Source organism: Eptesicus fuscus, chromosome 7 (genome assembly GCF_027574615.1).
Source record: "Eptesicus fuscus isolate TK198812 chromosome 7, DD_ASM_mEF_20220401, whole genome shotgun sequence".
NCBI lineage: Eukaryota > Metazoa > Chordata > Mammalia > Chiroptera > Vespertilionidae > Eptesicus > Eptesicus fuscus.
This window is the reverse complement of record NC_072479.1, coordinates 22,999,981-23,024,944: the sequence shown is the minus strand read 5'-3', so window position 1 is coordinate 23,024,944 and position 24,964 is coordinate 22,999,981. Positions and strand designations below refer to the sequence as shown.

At 40.2% G+C, this 24,964-nt stretch overlaps 1 protein-coding gene across 2 annotated transcripts in view; it reads right to left on the bottom strand.

Moving 5' to 3' along the window:
* Positions 1-13,434: 13,434 nt before the first annotated feature.
* DCN (decorin) overlaps positions 13,435-24,964 on the bottom strand; it is a 45,720-nt gene continuing 34,190 nt past the window's right edge. For both annotated transcript variants that reach the window (XM_008143769.3, XM_008143768.3), the window contains exons 7-8: positions 22,077-22,215; positions 13,435-14,183 (exon numbers count right to left, since the gene is read on the bottom strand). In XM_008143769.3, coding sequence (XP_008141991.1) covers positions 13,989-14,183; positions 22,077-22,215 — 334 coding nt within the window. In that variant the 3' untranslated portion in view covers positions 13,435-13,988. The remainder of the gene's footprint in view (positions 14,184-22,076; positions 22,216-24,964) is intronic.

Sequence of the window (24,964 nt, the reverse complement as noted above, 5' to 3'; positions counted from 1 at the left end):
TCTGTGGAGATTTACAAGGAGTGATGAAGGCTTTACTAAATGTACTAATATTGTGTCACCTTGGACATATTTTTTCCCTTCTAATATCCAAGTTACTCCTTCAGATTCCTCTTGCAGAACACAAGTTACAAATCATCTCTATTAACTGGACCTTTCCCAAACACTCCAAATTAAGGAAAAGGAGATATATCAAAGCAGCTAGTTTGCACAGTTTTGAACAATAATTCAGAACTTGAGTAGTTAGTTGTGTGGGAAGGTATTGAGACTAACCAACTGTTCTTTGATCAGGCATTCATTTATGCATTTAATCTTTTGTTCAATCAAGATATATTGAATGCCCAAATATGTGTCTGGAATTAACCTATGTTCTTGGCATATAGGAACAAACAAGACAGAAAAGGAGTTCATCTATTTGGAGTAGAAAAGATAATAAACAAGAAAATGAGATCATCTTAGAAAATAATTTAAGTATTATGAAAAAGAAAAGAAGTAACTGGGATGGAAAGTGAGGGAAATACACATTGCTCCATAAATCATGGTCTTGGGAATGGCATTAGAGCATAGATTGAAGTGTCCCAGACAGTGGGAATAGAAAGTATAAGTGTCCTGAGGTAGGACAAGCATGGCATGTTAGTGCTGAGCATTGGACAAGGAATTGTACAGCCTTATAGATTGTATTACTGTAGAAGTGGGCATTGTATGGAAGTGGAGTAGAGAAAGGGAGAGAGTGGAAGTAGGAAAATCACTTTTAATATGTCACATCCCAGGTGAGATATGATGGTGTGGATTTGTTGCCGCTGATGAAAAAGGGACAGATTGAGGATATGCTTGGGATGTTACACTAGTGGTACTTGCTGATAGATTATGAAAATGCTTCCCAGATTTTTCATGAACAAATCAATGACTTTAGTATATTGACCAGAAACAACCTTTGTTCATTTCAACAACATGAAGGCAATGGAAATCATATTATGTTCTCTTGGACAACAAAAGTACATTTGAAAACTTTATAATCTTTTAACTAATGTCACCCCAATAAACTTAATTTAAAAAAAAATACTAAGAAAAATATCTAGACATTTTTTAAAAAAGCTTGCTCTACTCATTTGTGTTTATTCCTTCTTAATTCAATTAACAAATGTTTTTTAACTACCTATTACACCCAGGTCTTAGGGAAATAAATAAGAGTGCACATAAATATTATCAAAATTAATCAAAATTCTGACAACTTTATTTTGTTTCTTTTGAAGTTTAATGCTGTAGGCGGTCCAAGGCAGTTATAATTGCTTTCTCTCCTAGGACAGACTATTTGTTGTTGTTTGTGTGTGTCACATTATGCTTGTATGATTGTTTATGTGTGTCTGTGCAGTGTTATGCTCATTTTTGAAATTCAAGTACTTCATCAGGCAGGTTTCATTCCATTAATATTATTCAAAATGGGTTTATTTTCATTAATATTATTTTTATTCTTTATTGTTTAAAGTATTACATATGTTTCCTTTTTCTCCCATTGACCTCTTCCCAGCCACTGCCTTCCTCACCCCCCCAGTACATGCCCTCACCCCCTACTGTTTGTGTCCATTGGTTATGCTTATATGCATGCATACAAGTTCTTTGGTTGATCTCTTATCCCCACCCCCAACCCTCCCCTTACCTTCCCTCTGAGGTTTGACTATCAGTCTGGATCTATTTTTGTTCATCAGTTTATGTTATTAATTACATTCCATAAATGAGTGAGATCATGTCATATTTATCTTTCTCTGACTGGCTTATTTCGCTTAGGATAATGCTCTCCAGGTCCATCCATGCTGTTGCAAATGGTAAAAGTTCTTTCTTTTTTATAGCAATATAGTATTCCATTGTGTAGATATACCACAGTTTTTTAATCCACTCATCTACTGATCATTAATATATTTTTAATTGATTTCAGAGTGGAAGGGAAAAGAAAAAAGAGAGAAACATCAATGATTCGAAGCTGCTTCCTGCATGCCCCCCACTGAGGATCAAGCTCACAACTGGGCTTGTGCCCTTACCAGGAATCAAACCGTGACCTCCTGGTTCATAGGTTGAGTGTTGACTCAACCACTGAGCAACACTAGCTGGGCTTTTCACTAATTTTTGATACTCTATGGGCTCCCTTTTTAGCAGCAGATTCAAATCCTCAACTCAGAGAATGGTTCCCCTCCTTTGAGTATTCCGCTGCACTATTTGAATTAGTTCCTTTTTTTAAAAAAAATCAAGTACCCATGGGTTGGTTTTCTCATTCTGTTCTTGTCACCACAGTTCATTCCTTTGTCTTTTTCTTTTGCCTTCTTTCTGCAGTGTTGATTTTTCTTTTCACTGTTTCTGAAATGTATTATTTTTCTCATGATGCAGTTCTATTTCATTAAACTCTGCCTATTGTTTAGTTCTCTATTTCCCTCTATCTTATATTGATACATATTATTTTTTCACTATTCATTTCAAGTATAAATAGAATGTTTTAAATTTGTTTTGTAGATAAATGGTTTTCAAGTAGTGCCTCCCCCCACCCACAACTTTAATTCTCCTTTTTATTTTATGTTACAGGATATTTTATTATTTACATACAAGAGGCCCGATGCATGAAATTCGTGCATGGGGGGGGGTGTCCCCTCAGCCCAGCCTTCACCCTCTCCAATCTGGGACCCCTCGGTGGATGTCCGACTACCATAGACTCACTCAGTGCATGTCCTGTGGATCAGGCCTAAACCAGCAGTTGGATATCCCTCTCACAATCCGGGAACACTGGCTCCTAACTGCTCACCTGCCTGCCTGCCTGATCTCACCTAACTGCCCCCTGTGCTGGCCAGGTCACCCCACTGCCCCCTCTGCAGGCATAGTCATCCCTATCAGCCCCACCCCCACCGGCCTGACCACCCCTTAGTGTCCCCCCGCCAGCCTGGTTGCCCCTTACTGCACTCCCTGCTGGCATGGTCGCCCCCAACTGCCCCCCACCAACCTGGTTGCCCCTCACCCTCCCCCTCTGCTTGCCTGGTCACCCCTAACTGCCCCCCCCTGCTGGTCTGGGTGCCCCCAACTGCCCTCCTGTGGGCCTGGTAGCCCCATGCAGCCTGTTGCTCAGTCATTTGGTCACCCCTCACTAACCCCCTGCTGGTCTGGTTGCCCCACACAGCCTGTTCGGTCATCTGTTCAGTTGTTTTGGTTGCGATGGTCGCTTAGCCTTTTATATATATAGAATAGTATATCAGTTAATTGTCCTAAGTAACTTTTATGGTAGGTGTGTTTATTATTATTCCCAATTTTAAGCTTAAAATGATAAACTGATATGCTTCATATCACACAGCTTGTAAACAACAAAGCAGAGACCATCCCAGGTCACTCTGACCACAGGCTTTTCCTCTCTACAGTTGTTCTCCACTGCCTTGGAAGCTGATTTAGAGTCTGAGGCTACAGCCCAGGCTTCCACATGGGCTGTCTGGACCCCCGAACACACTCTCCCTCAGCTCTGAAACCTGAACCTGCACTAGCTCCACAGCTCACAGGGAGGGATCTCCACCTCTGAAATGCTCTATTCTGACCCATTCATGTAGCAAGAATGTGAAACTGTATGATGGTGAAAATAATCAAAATAATCTTAGTCAGTTCAGACTACTATAATAAAACTAGAGGCCTGGTGCACAAAATCGTGCACTGGTCAGGTCCCTTGGCCTGGCTGGTGATCGAGGCCTATTGAGGGGCCAGCTGGCCATGGGGAAGAGCTGGCCAGGGGAAGGGGCCACAGGAGATTGGCCGGTTGCCCCCCACTAATTGGGCCAATGGGGAGGCTGGCTGGGTGGGAGAGGAGGGGCTGCAGGAGTTTGGCTGGCAGGGGGATAGGGACCATGGGAAGTTGGCTGGCTGGGGGAGGTTGGCTGTGGGAGCTCACTAACCACCAAAGGCAGCTCTTGCATTGAGCATCTGCCCCCTGGTGGTCAGTGCATGTCATTATGACTGGTTGACCGGTCCTTCTGGTCATTCGGTCATAATGGTCACTTAAGCTTTTATTATATAGATACCATAGACTGGGTGTATTATAAACAAAATAAATTTATTTATTATAGTTCTGGAGGCTGCAAATTCAACACCAGGCTGCCAGCACAATTGGGTTATAGTACGGGCCCTCTTCTAGGTTGCAGATGGCCAATTTCCCATTGTGTCCTCACATTTCAGAGAACAGAGCAAAGCAAGATCTCTGGAGACTCTAATCCTACTCAAGGCTCTACCCTCATTACCATTATCTAATGGTAATTACCTCCCAAAGACTCACCTCCTAATACTGTCCCATTGGGAATAAGGGTTTCAACATATGAATTTTGGGGTGTCACAAACACTCAGTCCATAACAAGGATGGAATCCTATATAATAAAGAGGTGATATGCAAAGTGACCATCACCCCTTCACACAAGATGGCCACCTCAATGTGGTCACAAGATGGCTGGCAGGGGAGGGCAGTTAGGGGTGACCAGGCCTGCAGGGGAGGGTAGTTGGGGGCAATCGGGCCAGCAGGGGAGCAGTTAGGTGTTGATTAGGCTGGCATGGGAGCGGTTAGGGGGCAATCAGGCTGGCAGGCAGAAGTGGTTAGGGGCAATCAGGCAGGTAGGCAGGCAAGTCTTTGGGAGCCAGCAGTCCCAGATTGTGAGAGGGGTGTAGGGGTCCCAGATTGGAGAGGGTGCAGGCTGGGCTGAGGGACACCCTCCCTCTCCATGCATGAATTTTGTACACCAGGCCTCTAGTTGATAAATGGGAGAGTATGGGAATGAAAGGGGATGCCATTAAAAATCTGGAGCAGGAAAGAGAACTTTTGTTTTCCCAACTCTTGTTAGCAACTCAATCTTTGTCCCATGTTAATGGATTAAAGCCATTTTTAATCTCATTTGCCTATGAAGCCCTTTTACATTACTTATTTCTTGCCTCTTTTTTATCAGAACACAATCAATTGCACTGTTGGTTGTAAAATAGCAATGAGATTATATTGGTGAATATACTTGCCAACCAAAAGTTGCCATATCAATGCAAAATAGCATTGCTAATATTATTATTATTATTATTATTATGATGATGATGCAAGAAAACCCAGAGAAAGAATATTAGCTGATAGATGTTAACCCAATTTATTGTGGAAATCATTTTGATATGTATATATATTTCCAAATCATTATGTTATATACCTTAAATTTCTATAATGTTATAGTCAATTACACATTAATAAAACTGGAAAAAAATAAACAACACCACCAAATCGGTTTGCTTTTGCTAGAGACAGAAAGTATCAAAGTCAAGGAGTTCTATGAAAAGAGTAATGACATTATTACCCTATTTCCAACTTTTTCCAACTAGATCCTTAGGCATTGTTTCTGAGAAAAGAGTTTAAAAGCGGACGCTGGAGGTCAGGAGTAAATGGAGGCTTTGTAAACATGACAGCAACTTTTAAACCTGGGGTCCATTGTACATCTCACTCACGAGTAGCTGCAGTTTCCGGCACTAACTTTGCCTTTCAGAGATCTACTAACTCTATTTTAGGGAAATAGGTTTCTAATATATTTACAATTGAGAGTTGCTGAAGTTAGAAAGAAATACCTTAGAAAAAAATAACTTATTAATCCAGATGGCATGAGAAAGATCTTAAACACAATAACAGTGTCCAGAAACATCTGGTCTCCTAAGCTCTGTTTATCATTCCCTAGACCTCCGTAAAAGCTTTGTGATATGTAGGTGGCCTGGTATTTCTTACAGTGTTCCAGATGTTCTTTTCTCAAGTCAAGGACAGCCACAGGAAATTTTTCTAACATTATAATTCTTAATCATGAACGGGTATACAATGCTTTTAACTTTCATTTCCTCTCAGAACCATCTCAGATATTATCTTTTCATTCATTTTTAAAGTTTATTGAAATAATATCTCACTTTCACATCCTGCAGTTTTTACTACAGGGAAGAAAATATACATTTCTTGGTTTTAATTTTCTCCAGATCTAGCATAGTTCCTGTGATATTCCAAGTTCCCAATAAATATGTGAAATAAAGGAATAAATGAATTAATAATTATATTAATTAAAATTTTATTTTCTCTCAAGAGCATGTTAATATTGCAAGAGGACACCCACCTACCTTCATATCCCAACCCAGCATGCACACATAGCTATTGTGTGAAAAGATAGGAAAAGGTCTATTATTCCAATAGAAATATTTTATATTTTTTACATATTAATGCCAGATCAAGTGACCATATGGATTGTTTATAAATTAATGATCAATACAAGTTATTAGAGAATTGTCTGTGTTAGGATTCCATGAAATAATGGCCTAGCTGTGGAACTTATACGTGTCCATGGTTTTCTAGTGAAATGTGCTGATACAGTGCCTGAGGCCCACTGTGACTCCTGCAGTTTCAGCAATATGCTTCCTACTAGTATTTGGAACAGGACTGTCTATTCATAACTGTCAAACCACCAGCAAGTTAACAACCCACATGTAAGGCACGCTGCACTTTTGTTAATGTGAGCTCTTGTGGGCAACAGAAACTAGACTGTTTTTATACAATTTTAAACTCATAAGAGAAAAACAGAGATTTTTAAAAAACAATAAAATCCTTTCTCCTCAGGAGGTTTTTCTTTCTTCATGTTGCTCAAGTAAGAACTGTTTTGGAAATGCTGACAGGATCTCTGAAAAGGCATTGGGGAGGGGGGGCCATATAATATGTTTATTTATCTTAGAAACCACAAGAACATTGCAAAGGCCAGAATTGGCCCTGTAAAAATGTGTTGCTAACATTGTACAGTATGATTGCTTAGTTTGAGTTATGTTAAGTCATTTATGCACTGATAAAGAAGGACAATCTATATTCTGGCATCTTCCAGATTTATGTCTACAACCCCACCCTCTCCCTTGAGCTCCAGATGCCCAGATCCAAAAAGCCTCCTTCATACGTCCAGATGGAAATTGAATAGGCCTCTCAAAAGGAGCACATCCACAATTAAACTGTTAATTTCCATCCCCTCCACTTCAACCTCCTCTCAGTCTTCCCATCTCAGTCACTTTATCCTTCCAGTGGCTCAGGCCAAAATGCTTGGAAGAAGAATCTCTTTTTTATTGTTTCTCTCTCACACCCCATTTGATTTCTCAGGCCTCCTTGGCCTCTTGTATCTTCAAAATACTTCTACATTGTGACTTTTTCTCACCACCTTCTCTGCTACTATCCAGGTCAAAACCATTATCATCTCTGCCTTGATTATTGCAGTGACATTCTAAATATCTCTCCTGGGACCATCACTGTCCCTCCACAATCCATACAGCCAGAATATTCTTTCATAGACAGTTCAAGCAAGTCATTCCTCTGCTGAGAACCCGCCAATAGCTTCTTGCCATATTCAGAGGAAAAGGCCATCTTTAAAACGGCCTAAAATGCCCTGCAAGATTTAGGTTCTCATTACCTCTCTGACCTCATGTCATATTTTGCCTCTCCTTCCTCACTTTACACTGTTTGCATTTGCCCTTTCTGCTGTTACTAGAATCTTCTGCACATCTTCCTCATTAGAGATCCTTCTTTTTGTTGTGCTTCCTTCAGTCCTTAATATCTCTGCTCAAATGTCACTTTATCTGCAGGGTTTTCCTCCGACCATCCTCTATAAAACCGCAGACCCCACCCTCTCACGTTCCTATTTCCCAGTCCTGCTTTACTTTCCTCCATTTTACTTGTCTGCCTTGGAAGGCTCCTCTGCTGTGACGGGGCGAGACATTGTTCTCTGTGCATTAAGGAGGAGTCTTGAACCAGGCCTTTTTGGAACTTCGTATGATGGAGAAACTGTTGCATACAGTGTTTTTAGTTTACTCAAGGGATTAGGTGTTTCTTTGTTTGTGTGGAAGACAAGGCCCTGAGATTCTGCATCTGCAGCTGCAATGAACTGTGAAATAAAGGAGTTCCTTGGAATAGTATTACAGCAAAGGAGGGAGGAAAAAAGAAAAGAAAGATAATAGTCACAGCTCAGTACACTGACTGAACCAGAAGGCAAGTGGAGACCCACATTATGCATGATTTATGTGATGAGTACGACAGCAAGTTTCATTGCTGGATCAAGATCATTGAAGAGGAATGCATTAAAAGAACATAAATACCATGTTCTGGGAAATTTGGATCTGGTATAATGACTGCCCTTAAGACAGAAATGATTACAGCCTAAGTTGGCGTGAATGTATGAAGGGGGCTTACCCAACCGCAAAGGGTCAGAAGTAAATTAACATTTTCTAACTTCTTCTGCAAACTACATAGGATCAAACAAAAGTGTTAGCAAAAATAAGAACAAAAATAAATAACCATTTTTATGAAGTGTTCATGGTTGAATCGTGTCCCTCCAAAAGATATGTTGCCGATGTGACCCATAGTGCCTGTGAATGTGACTTTATTTGAAAACAGATCAAGTTAAGATGATCTGTTTAAGATGATGATCAAGTTAAGATACTTGATCTTACTGAAGTGAGGTGGAGACTAATCCAAAAATAGGCCTGGTCCTTATAAGAAGAGGAGAATGGACACAGACACACAAGACAAGAAGAGAGAAGGCCATGTGGCGACAGAGGCAGAGGTCAGAGTGACGTCCCAAGCCTGGAGCTGTCAGAAGCCCGGAGAAGCAAGGAAGGATTCTCCCCTGGAGACTTCAGAGGGAGCATTGTTCCATCAACACCTTGGTTTTGAACTTTATGTCTCTAGAAATGTGAGAGTATAAGCTTGTGGTACTTTGTTACAGTAGCTCTAGAAAGTGAAAACGGTGGTAGTTTCTCACAGGGGCCAACCAGAGGGACCGAGGAGACAGACAGGGTACGTGAAGTAATGGGAGGACTCGATTGCTTTGTTCCTCAAACGGCAGCAACATTCCTGGGAGTTTGTTTGAAATATACCATCTCAGACTCCATAGTCCTAAGGACCTAATTCCCTTAGAAATTATTGCAGCTCTAACTATGCATCCTGGGGAATAACAGCAACAGCACCACCATGTTGGAGTCTTTCCCAGGTGCCTGGCTCTGAGAAAAGAATCACACCATAGGTCAACACACTTAATTCACACACCAACCTGTAAGGAGTGTACTGTTATTATTCCCATTTTACAGACAGGGGAATCAGTCACAGACAGGCCAAGTTAACTTTCCAAAGCCATGCAAATAGCAAATGTTGAATTAAGGGAATGAGCCACTTGGATCTTTATTTCACATGAAAGAAGATATAGATATAGATATAGATATAGATATAGATATAGATATAGATATAGATATAGATATAGATATAGATATAGATGATATAGATATAGATATAGACATAGACATAGACATAGACATAGACATAGACAGATAGATATAGATATAGATATAGATATAGATATAGATATAGATATAGATATAGATATAGATATAGATATAGATATAGATAGATATAGACAGTTACTTGAAAGAGGGATGCTAAAAGGTCAGTCCTCTATCTCCTGTCAATCCTGAAACAAAATTAGAAATAACCTTGCTGCTGGAAAAGGTATGTTGCAGGATCTGCCTTGGAGATAAAAGTCCAAAATAGTCTTCCCTATTCTTCTACCCCCACCTATCTCTCACTCAGTTGTAAATTAAGCAGCATGGTAACTGCAAGCTTTTCCCCTACAGGAGGGAAGATACAATATGGAGGAGGAAGGGCCAGAGAAAAAGGGTGCAGCATTCCAGGTCCTGTTTGGAAAAAAATAAAACCAGGGATGACATGGACCTTGAACACCTGGATGCCTTCTGATAGAAACCTTCCCTTCACTGTAAGTGTAGGATCTTTGGAATTGTAAGCGAGAAGACACGTTCTCCCTCCTGTTGAACATTCCAGGAAGTTGATACTTTGGGACTCAGCAATCCTGTGGAAAGAGAAGAAAGGGTGGCTCCTCCTGATGCTGTCCCCAGCTCTGGGTATATCACCTCTGGTTGTAAACTACTGCCCGTGCTTCAGAGAAAGCAAAGCATCTGAGTAAGCGCTCCTTCATGCCAGCCCACCGGAGAAGACCTGCCTACGCACAACTCTGGGTCTTTGAACTTACTCTCTGCCTTGAGCAGCCCCTTTCCCTAAAGTCTCCCCGTTGAACTCTTACACTCATTAAAACCCACCTCAACCATCTCCCCTCTCAGTGAAGTCTTCCATATTTCCCTGTGTGTATTCTGCTCCCTTGGCAAAACTGATAATCCTTTCCTTGAACTCTGCTGTAACTTGCTTATATTACTATGATAAAATTTATCCTTCCATATTTCTATTATTCGCTTACAGGATTGTGTCCTTTAAGATCCCTTAAAGTCAAAAAGGGCATCTTATTTATTATTATATCCCCAATATGCAGCACAGGCTTAGTAAATATTTTTGCATGAATAGAAATCCACTCTGCATTATGGAAGTCATATTTAAACTCATTGGGAGTATTTATAATATGATATTCAATGTGATATCAAGTAGTTATACAAGGCTATTAACTTTAAATGCACTGAAATTCAATGACATTTAAAATGTTATTTAGTTCTATCACATTTGTAATGCTCCACAAACATGTGCAGCTAGTGGATTAGGACACTTTTATGTTGATATAGAACATTTTCAAAATTAAACAGTGTTACTGTAGAATATTTTCTATTTGTTACGAATGAATTCACCATTTTTGAAATGTAATAACACTAATTGCAGCTGGTGGGATTACCCATTATTTTATAGCGCTGCACAATATTTCAAAAACTACTGTGAATGTTCATTGATGCTTCATTGTTAGACACAAATACGTTTTTTCTAAAGTAGCAGAAGACAACACATTGAGGTGATGGAAGAGTTGTCTTTCTTACTTAGAAGCTCTGTATCCATGGAAAAATTACTTGACCACTCTGGGGCTTCCTTTGCCTTTCTGTAAAAGGGACATTAAATAACTATACATAGCCCATAGGACTATTGTAAGTGTTAAATAAGTTAAGACAGTAGTCAATGAAAGAGTAGTTATTATCTTGATGGCACCTGAACCTCAAGGCTCTGACCTATTAACACAATGCTAAAGAACTGCTAAGAACCATGAATATATTCCCTTCTTAGTGTTTTAAGACTTCTACTTTTGGTTTTGACAATGCTATGAATTGTATAAACTATTGCAAAAGTTAAGGCCAAACCTAACTGGATTAGCACACATCAGGGTTACAATGCTGACTCTATACTTGCTATATATCTCAATTTCATCATCTATGAAATGGGAATATTCTTGTGGGATTTTTGCGATAAATAAATGCCTGGTCCAAAAAGAGCCTAGCACAGAAGATGGCAGTTTGTATGCACTGAAAAAACTCCAGAAACAAATATCTATTGTTGTTGTTTTCATTTTTCCACTAGGAGCTATGTCTAGTTTATTGAATGAATGAATGAATGAATGAATGAATGAATGAATTATGCTAAATCAATAATTAGCCTCCCTTGTTACTGCCTGATTCAAGGCTATGAATAAATATCACCAATATAATAATTTCATGAAAGTCCAGCTAAGTTAAATAGCTTATACATAGCTTTGTATATTTCTGGCAGTAACTGGTAAAAAGAAAAATATGACTTTAAATGCATTAGCTTAGAGCTCTGGGCATCAATTCTCATGATTCTCATCATTATCCAAATATTATTTTTGTTTTCTGTCAAATTTTTGTATAATACATAACTGACTGCCCCTTAATATTGACAATGTAGGTTTTCTGTTTACACTTTGATTTTTAATATGAACCATAGTTATTTAAATGAGTAAACTCTTCTTTAGTCAAAGCCATTATAAAAATAGCTTCGTGTTAAGAATGAAAAACCAGATTCAGCGAATCATTTGACAAAGTTTCATCAAATATATGCTTTTTTATTCACTAGGACCTCTGATTAATGCAAAAAAGTCTAAAGTAACTGTGGTTAAGAAAATGTGCCTGGGATAACATGTGATGTGAGTGTAATTCTTATCTTAGGCTGGTAGAATGTGTTCACTAACCCTACGATTATAATTAGAATGCTTGAGCTGGTTATTCTCCAAGTGCCTCCACCAGATTCATTTTCCTCTCTTCTCTGGCCTGCTCCAGGGTAACACTTTATCTACCTGGCTTTCTTCATGGCTGTCTTTCCTTTAGGTTCGAACAGTGGGAGGATCTGTATGAGGAAAAGTAGATGTCTGCTTCAGTACCTCACCTCTGGCAGACGTTGTGTTCCTTCAGGGACATGGCTCCCTGGGCAGGAATGTCCTCCATAGCTGTTCTCACACTTGGCTCCAGAAACACAATTTCTCCCCCTGTTCATTCGGCTATATGGTGGGAATGGCTTTCCACCAGTGGCCAGTCTCTGGGTGCCTCACCATCCCTTGTTTGATGCAATAAACTCTGCACACCCTATAATAGTCCCTTCATAAAGTTATTTTCATGTGAATTCTCTGGGGTAAATTCAGTTTTCTACCAAACCCTGCCTTGTACAAAGAAACAGAGAAAAAGCTCTGTTGCCACCAGGTCTTTATCAGGTATTTAACTACAGGAAAGTTATTTCTACTAATATAAGTTTACTTTTCTACGAAATGGGAGTAACAATATTTGCCTACTGACACTACAGTGTTGTGAAGTTTGTATGTAATAATCAGAGAGAATCTCATGACTTTTCCTGGAAATATTGTGCTAATGTTCTTTTTGTCCCAAATGAAATAAATAATGGGGGAGATCTCTATTTTGCAACCATAAGAGAAGCCAGCCAGAAAATGCAGTGAAAGAACTGCTGAGACACTCAGGTCAAACTGGAGCGAACGGCTCACCTAACAGCAAGACTATTTTGTGTTTCTATTTTTTTTTTTTTAGTTTAAAGCAGTTTGGATTCAGTTTTTAATATATACAACCATAAAACATCCAATATTGTAGAAGAAACAAACTGTCTTCCCATGTTTACTTATTAGATGCTGATGGCATAAATACACTTTTTGATAAATATTTACTCTTGGTAAGTCATCCCATTCCCCAGGCTTGTTGAATGGTCTGCTTTGACAGTTGTTTTAAACTCTGCAGAAAAAATTCTAAAATCAAAAGAAGGTTTAACTAGATGCAATAAATATTTCTAATATGTCTAGTAATTATAGAAATATTCAGGTGAGTAGCCTAATTATACACATGGGAGTTTTAAAGCTGATTTAGTATCTTAATAACTATAAAATATCAGTTTTCTAGAGCACTCAGAAAAAGTCAGTTTTGTGTTTTATCAACTTGACATTGAATATAGATAACTTAAGTTACAATACACAAATGTTAAAGGACAGAAGAGTAAATATCTAAGAACTTGACATAAGGTGCTATTTATATCAAGAAAGCAATGTCTACTTTTTAAGAAAATTAAGTTTAGGGAAGGTTTACAATTACACTTTTATACCATAGTAATATTTTGAATGTGAACTTATGAATTTATTTTTTTCAAAATAATGACAGCAAAAATTTTACATAGCCTATATTGAATTTACATATTCAAATGAGGCTTTTCCAGTAATAATGGGGATTAATACAAAGCTAGAGTTTTACTTTTGACTTTATGCCAAAGGTACTAACCATCCTATAAGTTACAGAAGATTGATTACTTTTAAAATTTAATTCCTTCTGAAAATTATAAAAAAAAAAAAACTTTACTAAATTTTGGACATACATATTTTCTCCAAATTTTACATTTAGTGAACTAAGAATATCTGCAATAGCTCAGTTAACATCAATAGAAAGCTTCAAAAAAGGATTCTGAAATGACAGGCAAAACTTTTTTATTGTAGGCAGTTATTTTAACTGCATATTTGGCTTTATGCGTGATAAGTAATGTGGGAAAAACATCCACATTGCAGTTAGGATTTCAGTATCTGGCTTTCATTTTCTTCTTTTTTATTTTCTTTATTAAGCAATGGCATTAATGGGATTTTGCCAGGTTATAAAAATGAGGGCTTTGTTGGGAGTTACTTGTAGTTTCCGAGCTGAATGGCAGAGCGCACATAGACACATCGGAAGGTGGCTGGCTGAATGTTCCAGTACTTAACTGGGTTGCTGAAAAGGCTCACTCCTGAATAAGAAGCCTTTTTGGTGTTGTATCCAGGTGGGCAGAAGTCATTAGATCCAACTGCAGTGATGTTGTTGTTATGAAGATAGACAACCTGCAACATGAAATACAGAAAACAGTTATTTTCCTCTGAATATATTGAGGCTCTTCATGTAAATACTTTATTCTTTTTCAGTATTTTCATCCTTCAGTTTAAATACTGTAATACTTCTTAAACCAAAATTTTGATTTCTCTCTTTGTTTTAAAACTTGCTTTTCCCTTCCTTAGTCTCCTCATTTTGGTATATGGCATCTCAATCTTTTCAGATGCTCAATCTAAAAACATTGTCATTATCCTCGCTCTGTCCTTTCCCTTATACTCTCTGCCCAACCATCAACAAATCCTGCCTGCTCCAATTGTAAAATATATATAATCCAGTTCTTCTCCCCAAGTCTACTCCCAAATTCTTTTCCAAAGCTGCCATTATCTTCTTCTGTGTTACTGAAGTTGCACTGATTGTTCTTCCTGCTTCCTCTTTTGCCTTCCTGAAGTCTGTTCTTTATTTTCTTTTTTTTTTCTTTAGTTCACAAAGCAATTACTTTTAAAACTAAGCCAATTTATACCTTCTTTGTATCAATATCCCACTGGCTTCTCATGTCACGCAGAATAAAATCCAAAGTTCTCACATTGGCATCCAAATCCTACATGATCTGATATCCTTCTGCTCTGACCTCATCTCCCGTCACTGTTCAATCCAACCACCCTGGCCTATATGCTTCTCTAATATAAAAGGCACTAGAGGCCCGGTGCATGAAATCATGCATGGGGGAAGGTGTGTCCCTCAGCCCAGCCTGCACCCTCTCCAATCTGGGACCCCTTGAGGGATGTCCGACTGCCCGTTCTGGGATCGGGCCTAAACGGGCAGTCAGACATTGCTCTCACAATCCAGGACTGCTGGCTCCAGACCACTCTCCTGCCTGTCTGCCTGATTGCCCCTAACTGCTTCTGCCTGCCAGACTGATCACCCCTAACCACACCCCTGCCAGCCTGATCGACGCCTAACTGCTCCCCTGCCAGCCCAATTGCCCCTAACGGCCCTCCCCTGCCAGCCTGGTCACCCTTAACTGCCCTTCCCTGCTGGCTGAATCATCCTCAACTGCCCTTCCCTGCTGGCTGAATCATCCTCAACTGCCCTTCCCTGTAGGCCTGGTCCCCCAAACTGCCCTCCCCTGCAGGCCTGGTCCCCCCAACTGCCCTCCCCTACAGGCCTTGTCCCCCCAAACTGCCTTCCCCTGCAAGCCTGGGTCCCCCCCAACTGCCCTCCCCTGCAGGCCTGGTTCCCCCCAACTGCCCTCCCCTGCAGGCCTGGTTCCCTCCAACTACCCTCCCCTGCTGGCCTGTTCTCCCCCAACTGCCATCCTCTGCCGGCCTGGGTCCCCCCCAACTGTCCTCCCTTGCAGGCCGGGTCCCTCCCACCTGCCCTCCCCTGCTGGCCTGGTCTCCTCCAACTGCCCTCCTCTGCCGGCCTAGTTACCCACAAGTACCCTCTTCTGCTGGCCCGGTCACCCCTCACTACCCTCCTCTGCTGGCTATCTAGTGGTGGCCATCTTGTGTTCACATGGGGGCAGCCATCTTTGACCACATGGGGGCAGCCATCTTGTATGTTGGAGTGACAGTCAATTTGCATATTACTCTTTTATTAGATAGGATGGTTCCTCCTCCAGCCAGCATGCACTGCTTTCTCCACATGAAATAACCTTCTCCAAGCTGCCTGCCAGGCTTACTTCCTCATGTAATTAATTTCCCCTTAGCAGGAAAGTCTTCTCCAAACATCCCATTCTGCCATTCTCTGTTGCTATTACACTTTTTTTTTTTTAACTTTTCTTTACAGCAATTATCACTATAGAGCACATTATATATTTATTTTGGTTTTTGTCTGTTTTCCTCATATAGAATAAAAGCTCCATTAGGAGAAAAGCCTTTTCTATTTTGTTCATGACTTTTATAGGGGTGGTGTGGAATATTTAGATCAAATAATGGATAACTTTTATCTTGATAATATCGAGTCTTCTAATTAACAAACATGTAATATCTTTACTTTATCTTCTTTAATTTTTTATAATTAAAGTCCTAATATACTATTTTAGTAGGAATGAATAAGTTGATTCTAAAATTATATGGGAATGCAAAAACACAAAAGTAGCCAAAACAATTTTGGAAAACTAGAACAAAATTAGAGAGCCTTCACTCACAAGTTCAAAACATAATCAAAAGCTACAGTAATCAAAGGTGTATGCCTGGACAGTGTGGCTTAGCCTTTGAGCACTAGAACCAGGAATTAAGAGGTTGCCTGTTTGATTCCTGGCCAGGGCACATGCTCAGGTTGCTGGCTCCATCCCAGTAGGGGGCAGGCAGGAGGCAGCCAGTTGATGATGTTCCTCTCTCCTTGATGTTTCTATCTCTCTATCCCTCTCCCTCTCTCTCTAAAAAAATCAATGGCAACATATTTTTAAAAAATAGGTGTACTAGCAAACAAAATGTAGCATATCCATTTTGGAATGCTCTTTACCAGTGAACATGAAAGTGTAATAAATGCTATGAAGTGGATGTCCTAAAATCATTATGATACCTTAAAAAAGCCAGACACAACAGCCACACATTGTCATGATTACATTTACATAAAATGTCCATAAAAGGCAAATCCATAGAGACAGAAAGAAGATTAATGATTCCCTGTGTCTGGGGATGAGATTCAGAACTTACTAGAAATTAAGAAAATATTTTGAGGTTAATAGAAATGTTCTGAAACTGAATTGTGTTGATGTTGAACAACTATATAATCCTATCTAATAAAGAGGTAATATGCAAATTTACCATCACACCCTCACAAGATGGCTGCCTACGACCAAGCCGGCAAGGGGGTTAGTGAGGGATGACCAAACGACTGAACAAGCAGGCTACATGGGTGACCAGGCCAGCAGGGGGGTTAGTGAGGGACAACCAAACTACTGAACAGCAGGCTGTGTGAGGCGACCAGGCTGGCAGGGGGGCAATGAGGGGTAACCAGGCCAGTGGGGGGGGGCATTTGGGGGTGACCAGGCCAGCAGGGGCGGGAAGTTAAGGGCAACCAGGCTGACGGGGGGGCAGTTAGGGGCGACTAGGCTGGCAGAGTGGGGCAGTTGGGGGCAACCAGGCTGGCAGGGGGGCAGTAAGAGGTGACCAGGCCAGCACGGGGGGACAGTAAGGGGTGACCAGGGCAGCAGGAAAGGCAGGAAGGGGTGACCAGGCCAGCAGGGGGGCGGGGGCGTGCAGTTAGGAGCGACCAGGCAGGCAGACAGGTGAATGATTAGGAGCCAGTGGTCCAGGACTGTGAGAGGGATGTCTGACTACTGGTTTAGCTCCAATCCCGAGGGGTCCCAGATTGGAGAGGGTGCATGCTGGGCTGAGGGAATCCCCCCCACCCCCTATGCATGAATTTCATATATTGGGACTCTAGTTAAACTATAAACTTATAGAAAAATAAGTAGGTTGGTTGAAATCACATGGTGCCTATAGAAAGAGACATAAAATGAGCATATGAACAAACTATTAGATATGGAAAACCAAGAGTGAGGGCCTTTTGAATGTGGGACCCTGTGTGAAAGTCTATGATATTTGTTGATATTCAACAAAGACTTCAAACTAGCATATTTTATATATTTTCCACTGCGATCCACAATATGAAACATTATATATTGAGGTTCAGTACATATACCTCTGTGTATATGAAACAATTTTTTAAAAATATTTAGCATGACAGTGATTTTTATATTAAATTTATTCTATTCTATCCCATCCCATCCCATCCCATCACATTTCATAAATGTTCTTAATAAACCCATGAAACTGAATATATGAACTCTAAGTAATGTATTTAGACTAACATTTGAAATAGAGCAATCAAGAAGATGAGAATGATTATACTGAGATATAAAAATGAAAACAAAACAAAACCTACCACCAACTAAAATCTTAATATTAACAATGGTATCTATTCTTATTAGGTCTTCCAAAAGACTTGTACCTTCAAACCTGTACAACCTTCAAACCTGCTTACTCACTTCTCTACCATCACCAAGCACCCACTGAAAAAGGATTAGCATAAAATAATGAAAATTGTGATATATTAATTTAATATTGAGTTTTTGTCACAACTCATTTAAAAATATCAGTAAATTATTGATATAATTGATAACAGAGTAAAAGATAAATCTATCTTGAACCCCCAAGTAATAAAGTTGAGATACTAGATTATCTAAAGGGCAACTTTGTAAAATGGTTTTACCATAACATAGTGTCAGTGTCAAGTTTTAGTTTTTGAATCACCAAAGTTGAACGAAGTACCTATGTAAACCTCTGAAACAATTTAATGCTCTATTACCACAGCGGGTCATTGAACCATGTCCTCTAATCCTTTTGAGGATTAACTTGATAATTTATATAATGTTAATTCAGTCACATTGTTACATAAACATTCCCTTTTGACCTATATGATATATGCTGAAGCTAAAAGTTAAACCTACTATTTTATTTCATATCTGTGCATCATAGATTATATCATTTTCTCCAACCAGTATGTGTTATCACACTGATCAGTGACTTGAAAGTACCTACCTCAGAAAAAATATTACTTTCTGGAATCAAGCATTATAGTAAGTTCAAGGCAATAGCCTTAATTAAAAAAAATAATCATTTGAACCTATCCTACCTAATAATAGACAAATATGCAAATTGACTGTACCTTCGCTATGCCCACGATTGGCCAGGAGGAGCGGGGGGGCAGGACTCAGGGTGGCTGGGGTGGCCGATTGGGCTGGCGGGACGCTGAGCTTGCATCACCAGCGGCAGCTCGAGCTCAGCGTCTGTGCCATGGCTGTGCTGCGGCACAGAAGGGGCCTCTGGGGCAGCGAGCTCACGTCCCACTGCAGACCATCAAAAGCGGGGGAGCTGGGTGCCTGTCCACTCAGGCACCAGGCCTTTCAGAAGCCTTCACTGCACCAGAGGCTTCTGAAAGGCCTGGTGCACCAGCGGACAGGCACCCAGCTCCCCCGTGATTGAAAGCGAAAGCATGTAGGGGACCCTACACATGCATGATTCAATCATGCACTGGGCCTCTAGTCTATATATATAAAGGCTAAGTGTCCATCTGACCAGTAGCTATGAAACATACTGACCACCAGGGGGCAAACACTCAATGCAGGAGCTGCCATGACACACACTGGCCATTTAAAAATAAACAGCACCACGGACCAAGTGCCAAGAAACCAACACTCGGCTTCCTCCAAGTGGGACACAGGCTCCACCACCACCCCAGAGTGACACCCCACCAAATCACAGCTGATGCTGCAAGACGCCATGGTGCAAAATGCAGCCCACAGGCCAGCCTAGTCTGGAAACAGTGGCTGTGGATAATGAAGTCATGTAGCAACACCTGGCTTCCTCTCCCTAGTGACTAGCCTCCTTGGAGTTTCTTCAGCCCAGGAACATGACTTCCTTTACAGCCAGGTGCAAACATTTTACACTTTCACCAAATATCTGTGAAGCATTTTCCTGTTCCTCAGATCATTTGATCCTCACATAACTCCTGGAGTAGATAGATAGGAGACTCAGTAGAAATCCTATTTTATTTTATTTTTTTTTCATTAGCTGGAAAACGAAGATTTAGAAAGTTTAGAAATTTGACCCAACTGAAAAGAAGTAAGAAATAGCGGACCTTTAAAATGACTTCAAGTTTTCTCACTGTGCAGATTATAGTCAAACACTGCTACAGTTAAATATTTTACCCTTTGTTATCCTTGTGTGACCTACAATAATAATCTGCTTCATGTTGATATTTACTGCTGTGTTGCTGACAATTACTTGAAAGAGAAGTTGAGGTGCTTCCCTGGGCTGAAAAAACTTTAGCTAAAGCAGAAAGCAGGCCTAATTACGCAAGTTTATTCTATATACTAGAAGCCCGGTGCACAAAATTCATGCATGGGGGGTGTCCCTCAGCCCATCCTGCACCCTCTCCAATCGGGGACCCCTCAAAAGATGCCAAAACCGGTTTGGCTCAGTGGATAGAGCATCGGTCTGCAGACTGAAGGGTCCCAGGTTCGATTCCGGTCAAGGGCATGTACATTGGTTGCGGGCACATCCCCAGTGGGGGGTGTGCAGGAGGCAGCTGATCGATGTTTCTCTCTCATCGATGTTTCTAGCTCTCTATCCCTCTTCCTTCCTCTCTGTAAAAAATCAATAAAATATATATAAAAAAAAAAAAAAAAGATGTCTGACTGCCCATTTAGACCCAATCCCAATGGGATCTGTCCTAAACGAGCAGTCAGACATCCCTCTCACAATCCAGGACTGCTGGCTCCCAACTACTCGCCTGCCTGCCTTCCTGATTGCCCCTAACTGCTTCTGCCTGTTAGCCTGATCAACCCCTAACCACTCCCCTGCCAACCTGATTGATGTCTAACTGCTCTCTTGCCAGCCTGTTTGCCCCCAACTTCCCTCCTCTGCTGGCCTGGTCACCCCTAACTGCACTTCCCTGCAGGCTTGATCACCCCCAACTGTCCTCCCTTGCAGGCCTGGTCCCTCTCAACTGACCTCCCCTGCTGGCCTGATAACCCACAACTGCCTTCCCTTGCTGGCCTTGTTCCTCCCAAATGCCCTCCCCTGCTGGCCACCTTGTGGTGGCCATCTTGTGTCCACATAGGGGAAGGATCTTTGACCATATGGGGGCAGCCATCTTGTGTGTTGGAGTGATGGTCGATCTGTATATTACTCTTTTATTAGATATGATAGAGGCCTGGTGCATGGGTGGGGGTCATCTGGTCTGCCCTGAAGGGTGTCCTGGATCAGGGTGGGGGTTCCCTTGGGGCATGGGGTGGCCTGGGCAAGGGGCCTGTGGTTGTTTGCAGGCCGGCCATACTCCCCGGCAACCCAAGCAGAGGCCCTGGTATCTGGGATTTATTTATCTTCTATAATTGAAACTTTGTAGACTTAAGTGGAGACCAAAGCAGGCCAGGGCTGCAGAAGCTTGGCTTCCTCCATTGCCGGGGGCAACCCTAGCCTCCTGCTCTCTCCAGCTCCGTGGCTGCCACCATTTTTGTTGCGATTTATTTATCTTCTCTAATTGAAACTTTGTAGCCTTAAGTGGAGGCTTGGGCCAGCCAGGTTGTGCGGAAAGTTTGGCTTCCTCCATCGCCAGGGAAACCCAAGCCTCCCTCCTGCTCTCTCTGTGGCCACAGCCATCTTAGTTGGGTTAATTTGCATACTCACTCCTGATTGGCTTGTGGGATGGCTTGTGAGTAGCAGAGTGATGGTTAATTTGCATATTACTCTTTTATTAGATAGGTAGGGTACTAGAGACCTGGTGCATAAAATTCGTGCATGGCTAGGCCTGGCTGATGATCAGGGTCAATTGGAGCCTTCCAGCTGCCAGCCAGGACCTTCCTTCCCCAGCTGCCGGCTGCCAGCCAGGGCCTTCCTTCCCCAGCTGCTGGCTGGGGCCTTCCTTCATTACAAACCGTCCCCTGATGGTCAGCAAGTGATCATAGTGAGTGATCAAACTCCTGGTCTCCTGGTTGAACTTCCTGGGGACACTTTGCATATTAGCCTTTTATATATATAGATAAAAGGCTAAGTTGACTCGTGCATGCATGATACATATAAAGCTCTAGCTGGTGCCAATCGCACACATGTGTTTCAATCTATCATTGTCGATTGTGAATTTTTTTGACACTTCTATTATAGAGAAAGGGGGAATAGAGATATTAAAATATTTCTTCTAATTAATTGCCTTTCAATGTGCATGAATCCGTGCACGGGCACACTAGTATTTTATAAAACTAGAATGACTATTTATGTGGAAACATTAAAGTATCTCTTTGCAAAATAATTTCTAAGCAGAGCTTCCCACCTCCTGGCATCCTAGTGAAGAGGATTTGCTCATTAGATATTATTTGTAATAGTTAATGGCATTACCTGGATGTACTTATGTTCGGCCAGCCCACCAGGCACTTTGATAAGCTGGTTGTTGTTTAAGTGAAGTTCTCTCAAGTGAGGAGTGTTGGCCAGAGAGCCATTGTCAACAGCAGAGATGCTGTTGAAGCTCAGTCCCAACCTGCAACAGAAAAGAGAAAACAAGGGCATTTACCACACCTGGATGCCTTCTCACAGGCACGTGATTAACTTAGTCACAAAAAAGGACATTTTTCAGTTTTGCATTTATTCTTCCCTTTGTCTAGAGTGTTTTTTTCAAATTTACTTAACTTGGACAAAGCCCAGTTTTTCTAAAGATTTCAGGTTAGAATTACCCTCTTTAAAATTCCTCTGACAGTAGCAGACTGAATTGGTACCCCAGTAAATGCTCAAATACCAAGCATCCTGCTGTCACCTTCTTGTAAAACTCAAGGGACTGTTTACTTGTATGTCTTTCCTTAGCAAAGTGACTGTTTTGTATATTAAGTGCTAACATAGAGCTTGAAATAATCAATGAATAGCCATTAAGGTGATTCCTCCATATAATGAACATAGTGGATTCATTTGGGAGAAAAATAAAAGAAATACTATTATCATTTTGGTTACATTGGAAATTAAGCAATTGTAAATTTAGCACATAAATTTATTTGTTGGAAATAAAAGCTACAGGGTTCTAATGAGTCAATAAACCTACCTTCCAGAAAGGTTAGCACAATTTGCATCTTATACTATTTAGGAAGAATTCTTCAGTGACCATCTGTTTCTGTCAGAGTGTGCCTGGTCCTCACATCCCTGGTTTCTGACCCTAATCTCTGGCCTAAATCTCTAGGGATTAGACAAGAAGATATTGGAAGAAATCCAGAAAGCTCCAAGGGAGAGAAAGAGGAAGAATCTATTGGGTTTCTTCAAATGCAGTGAAGGAGACATGGGCACATTTTATAGGATAGTTTCCACTTGCCTTCAGCTAGTTCTGACCTTTGAGACCATTTAAGATTTAGATGCTGGCTTAGGTAACCAAAGTCTCCCAATTTGAACCATGACTTGGTAGTTGAAATAACTGAGATTAAAGTATACTGATCTTGGGCAATTAATAGCAGAGTTGGTTTATTTTAGCTATAGAGTCTTAACCTGGAATCTTGACTCAGAATATTTTTGTTCTCCCTTAGTCTTAGGCATTTGTCTCTTATTTCTAGCTTTTCCTTTTTTTATTTCAAAATCATATCTCCTATTTCTTATAATATTCTAAATCCCATGTCCATTTTGGGATAACACATTTCTTAGAATGTACTATCCCTAATAATTTATTTAAGGAAACTTCAGTTTTTAAATAATTTACTTATATATTTGAAAACCTAATATGTTCAAGATATTATCCTAGCTTGTGAGGGCAGAGGACACATAAGTCAAAAATCCAATCTTCTTTTCATTGAAGATTATCATACTTTGTAAGGGAGAGATGATGATGTAATAATACATATTGATATATATGATGACATATGTGCGTGTGTGTATGTGTGTGTGTGTGTGTGTGTGTGTAATAAAAGGGAAATCTGCCTGAAAATCATTTTTTTGCTTTTGCAGAGGGACACACACTATTTTCTCCCCCATTGTTCCCAATAACTCATTGGAATATTTGCCCTGCAGCATGTTCTGAGATCAATGGCTGCTTTCTTCTTTTCATAGTTTTGATTTTTCAGCACCAAAATACTTCTCATGTTCCAACATCAGTGAAAAGCAAACAACACAAGGATTTGATGGTTTAATAGACAATTTTTTCTGGACTTAATTCCAAAACCAGATGTGTTTCATAAATTTAAAAGTCAGGAAAGTTTGCTTGGCCAATGAGGCAATCTGCTCTAACTTAATGAATGGAATTCAAATCCATTTAAACAGAAATCCTTACTTGTAGTGACCTTTTCAACTTTTACTAGCTCTTTATACTTCTTTCTATTTGATACAAAGCATATGGTGTTAATATTTAAGTGAAAAATCTCAAGATATCCATACCATTTTCAGTACAGAATAACTTATTTTATTAAAAAGTTACAAGTAGTATGAATGATTTACCATATTTAGAACATTAGACTATTGTTAATTCTTATCCCTAGTATTCATCCAAATATTGATCCAATAATAACAGCTGTCCTAAAGACAATTCTATAGAATAAGCAATGCAACCTATCTTCCAATATTTTCTGCAGCTGAAGGGATCAAATCAACAAAGAAAGGTGGGTGATGCATACTATTTTGAAAAATACTTTCTACATTAGAAGCTGTATTTAAAATAGTTTTAATTAAAGGATTTCTTAGCATGTGCTCATCTTCAGCCCTCACCATCCACCGGGTCATTGAAAAATATCCACAGAGATAGGAAAAGTTGCATTATATATCCACCCCATAGTAGATATTTCTCAAAGATGAACTGAATACTTTATATTTATTTATCTGCTATGAAATTTACATACAAAAAGAGGAGTGAGCCAATTTGGCATAATACCATGCTTCTCTGTAAAAATGTTCAGCAATACATGTGGATCAAGAACAGAGTGTTCTTTGAAGACAACTGAAAGAGTTTTCCAGCACTCTCCTCTGTTTATTACTTAACCAGGTTGCAAATATATGAATGATTAAAGTCAGGTTAGAAAGCAAGACAGGCATTAGTGATCATTTTATAAGGGGGGGGGTGGTAAAAAAGGGCCAGACATTTAAAAAAATATTTTATACTACATTATGTCCAGAGACATTTTAAACTCTTCAGAATAAGTATTAGGGAATCTCATCATAACTAGTAGTATTCTAACTCTATAATGTAGTGTAAGATGTCCAATATTTATATATCCTGGTAGCTTTATTTTAATGCATTTTCAAATTCTGAACACTGTGTTATAATT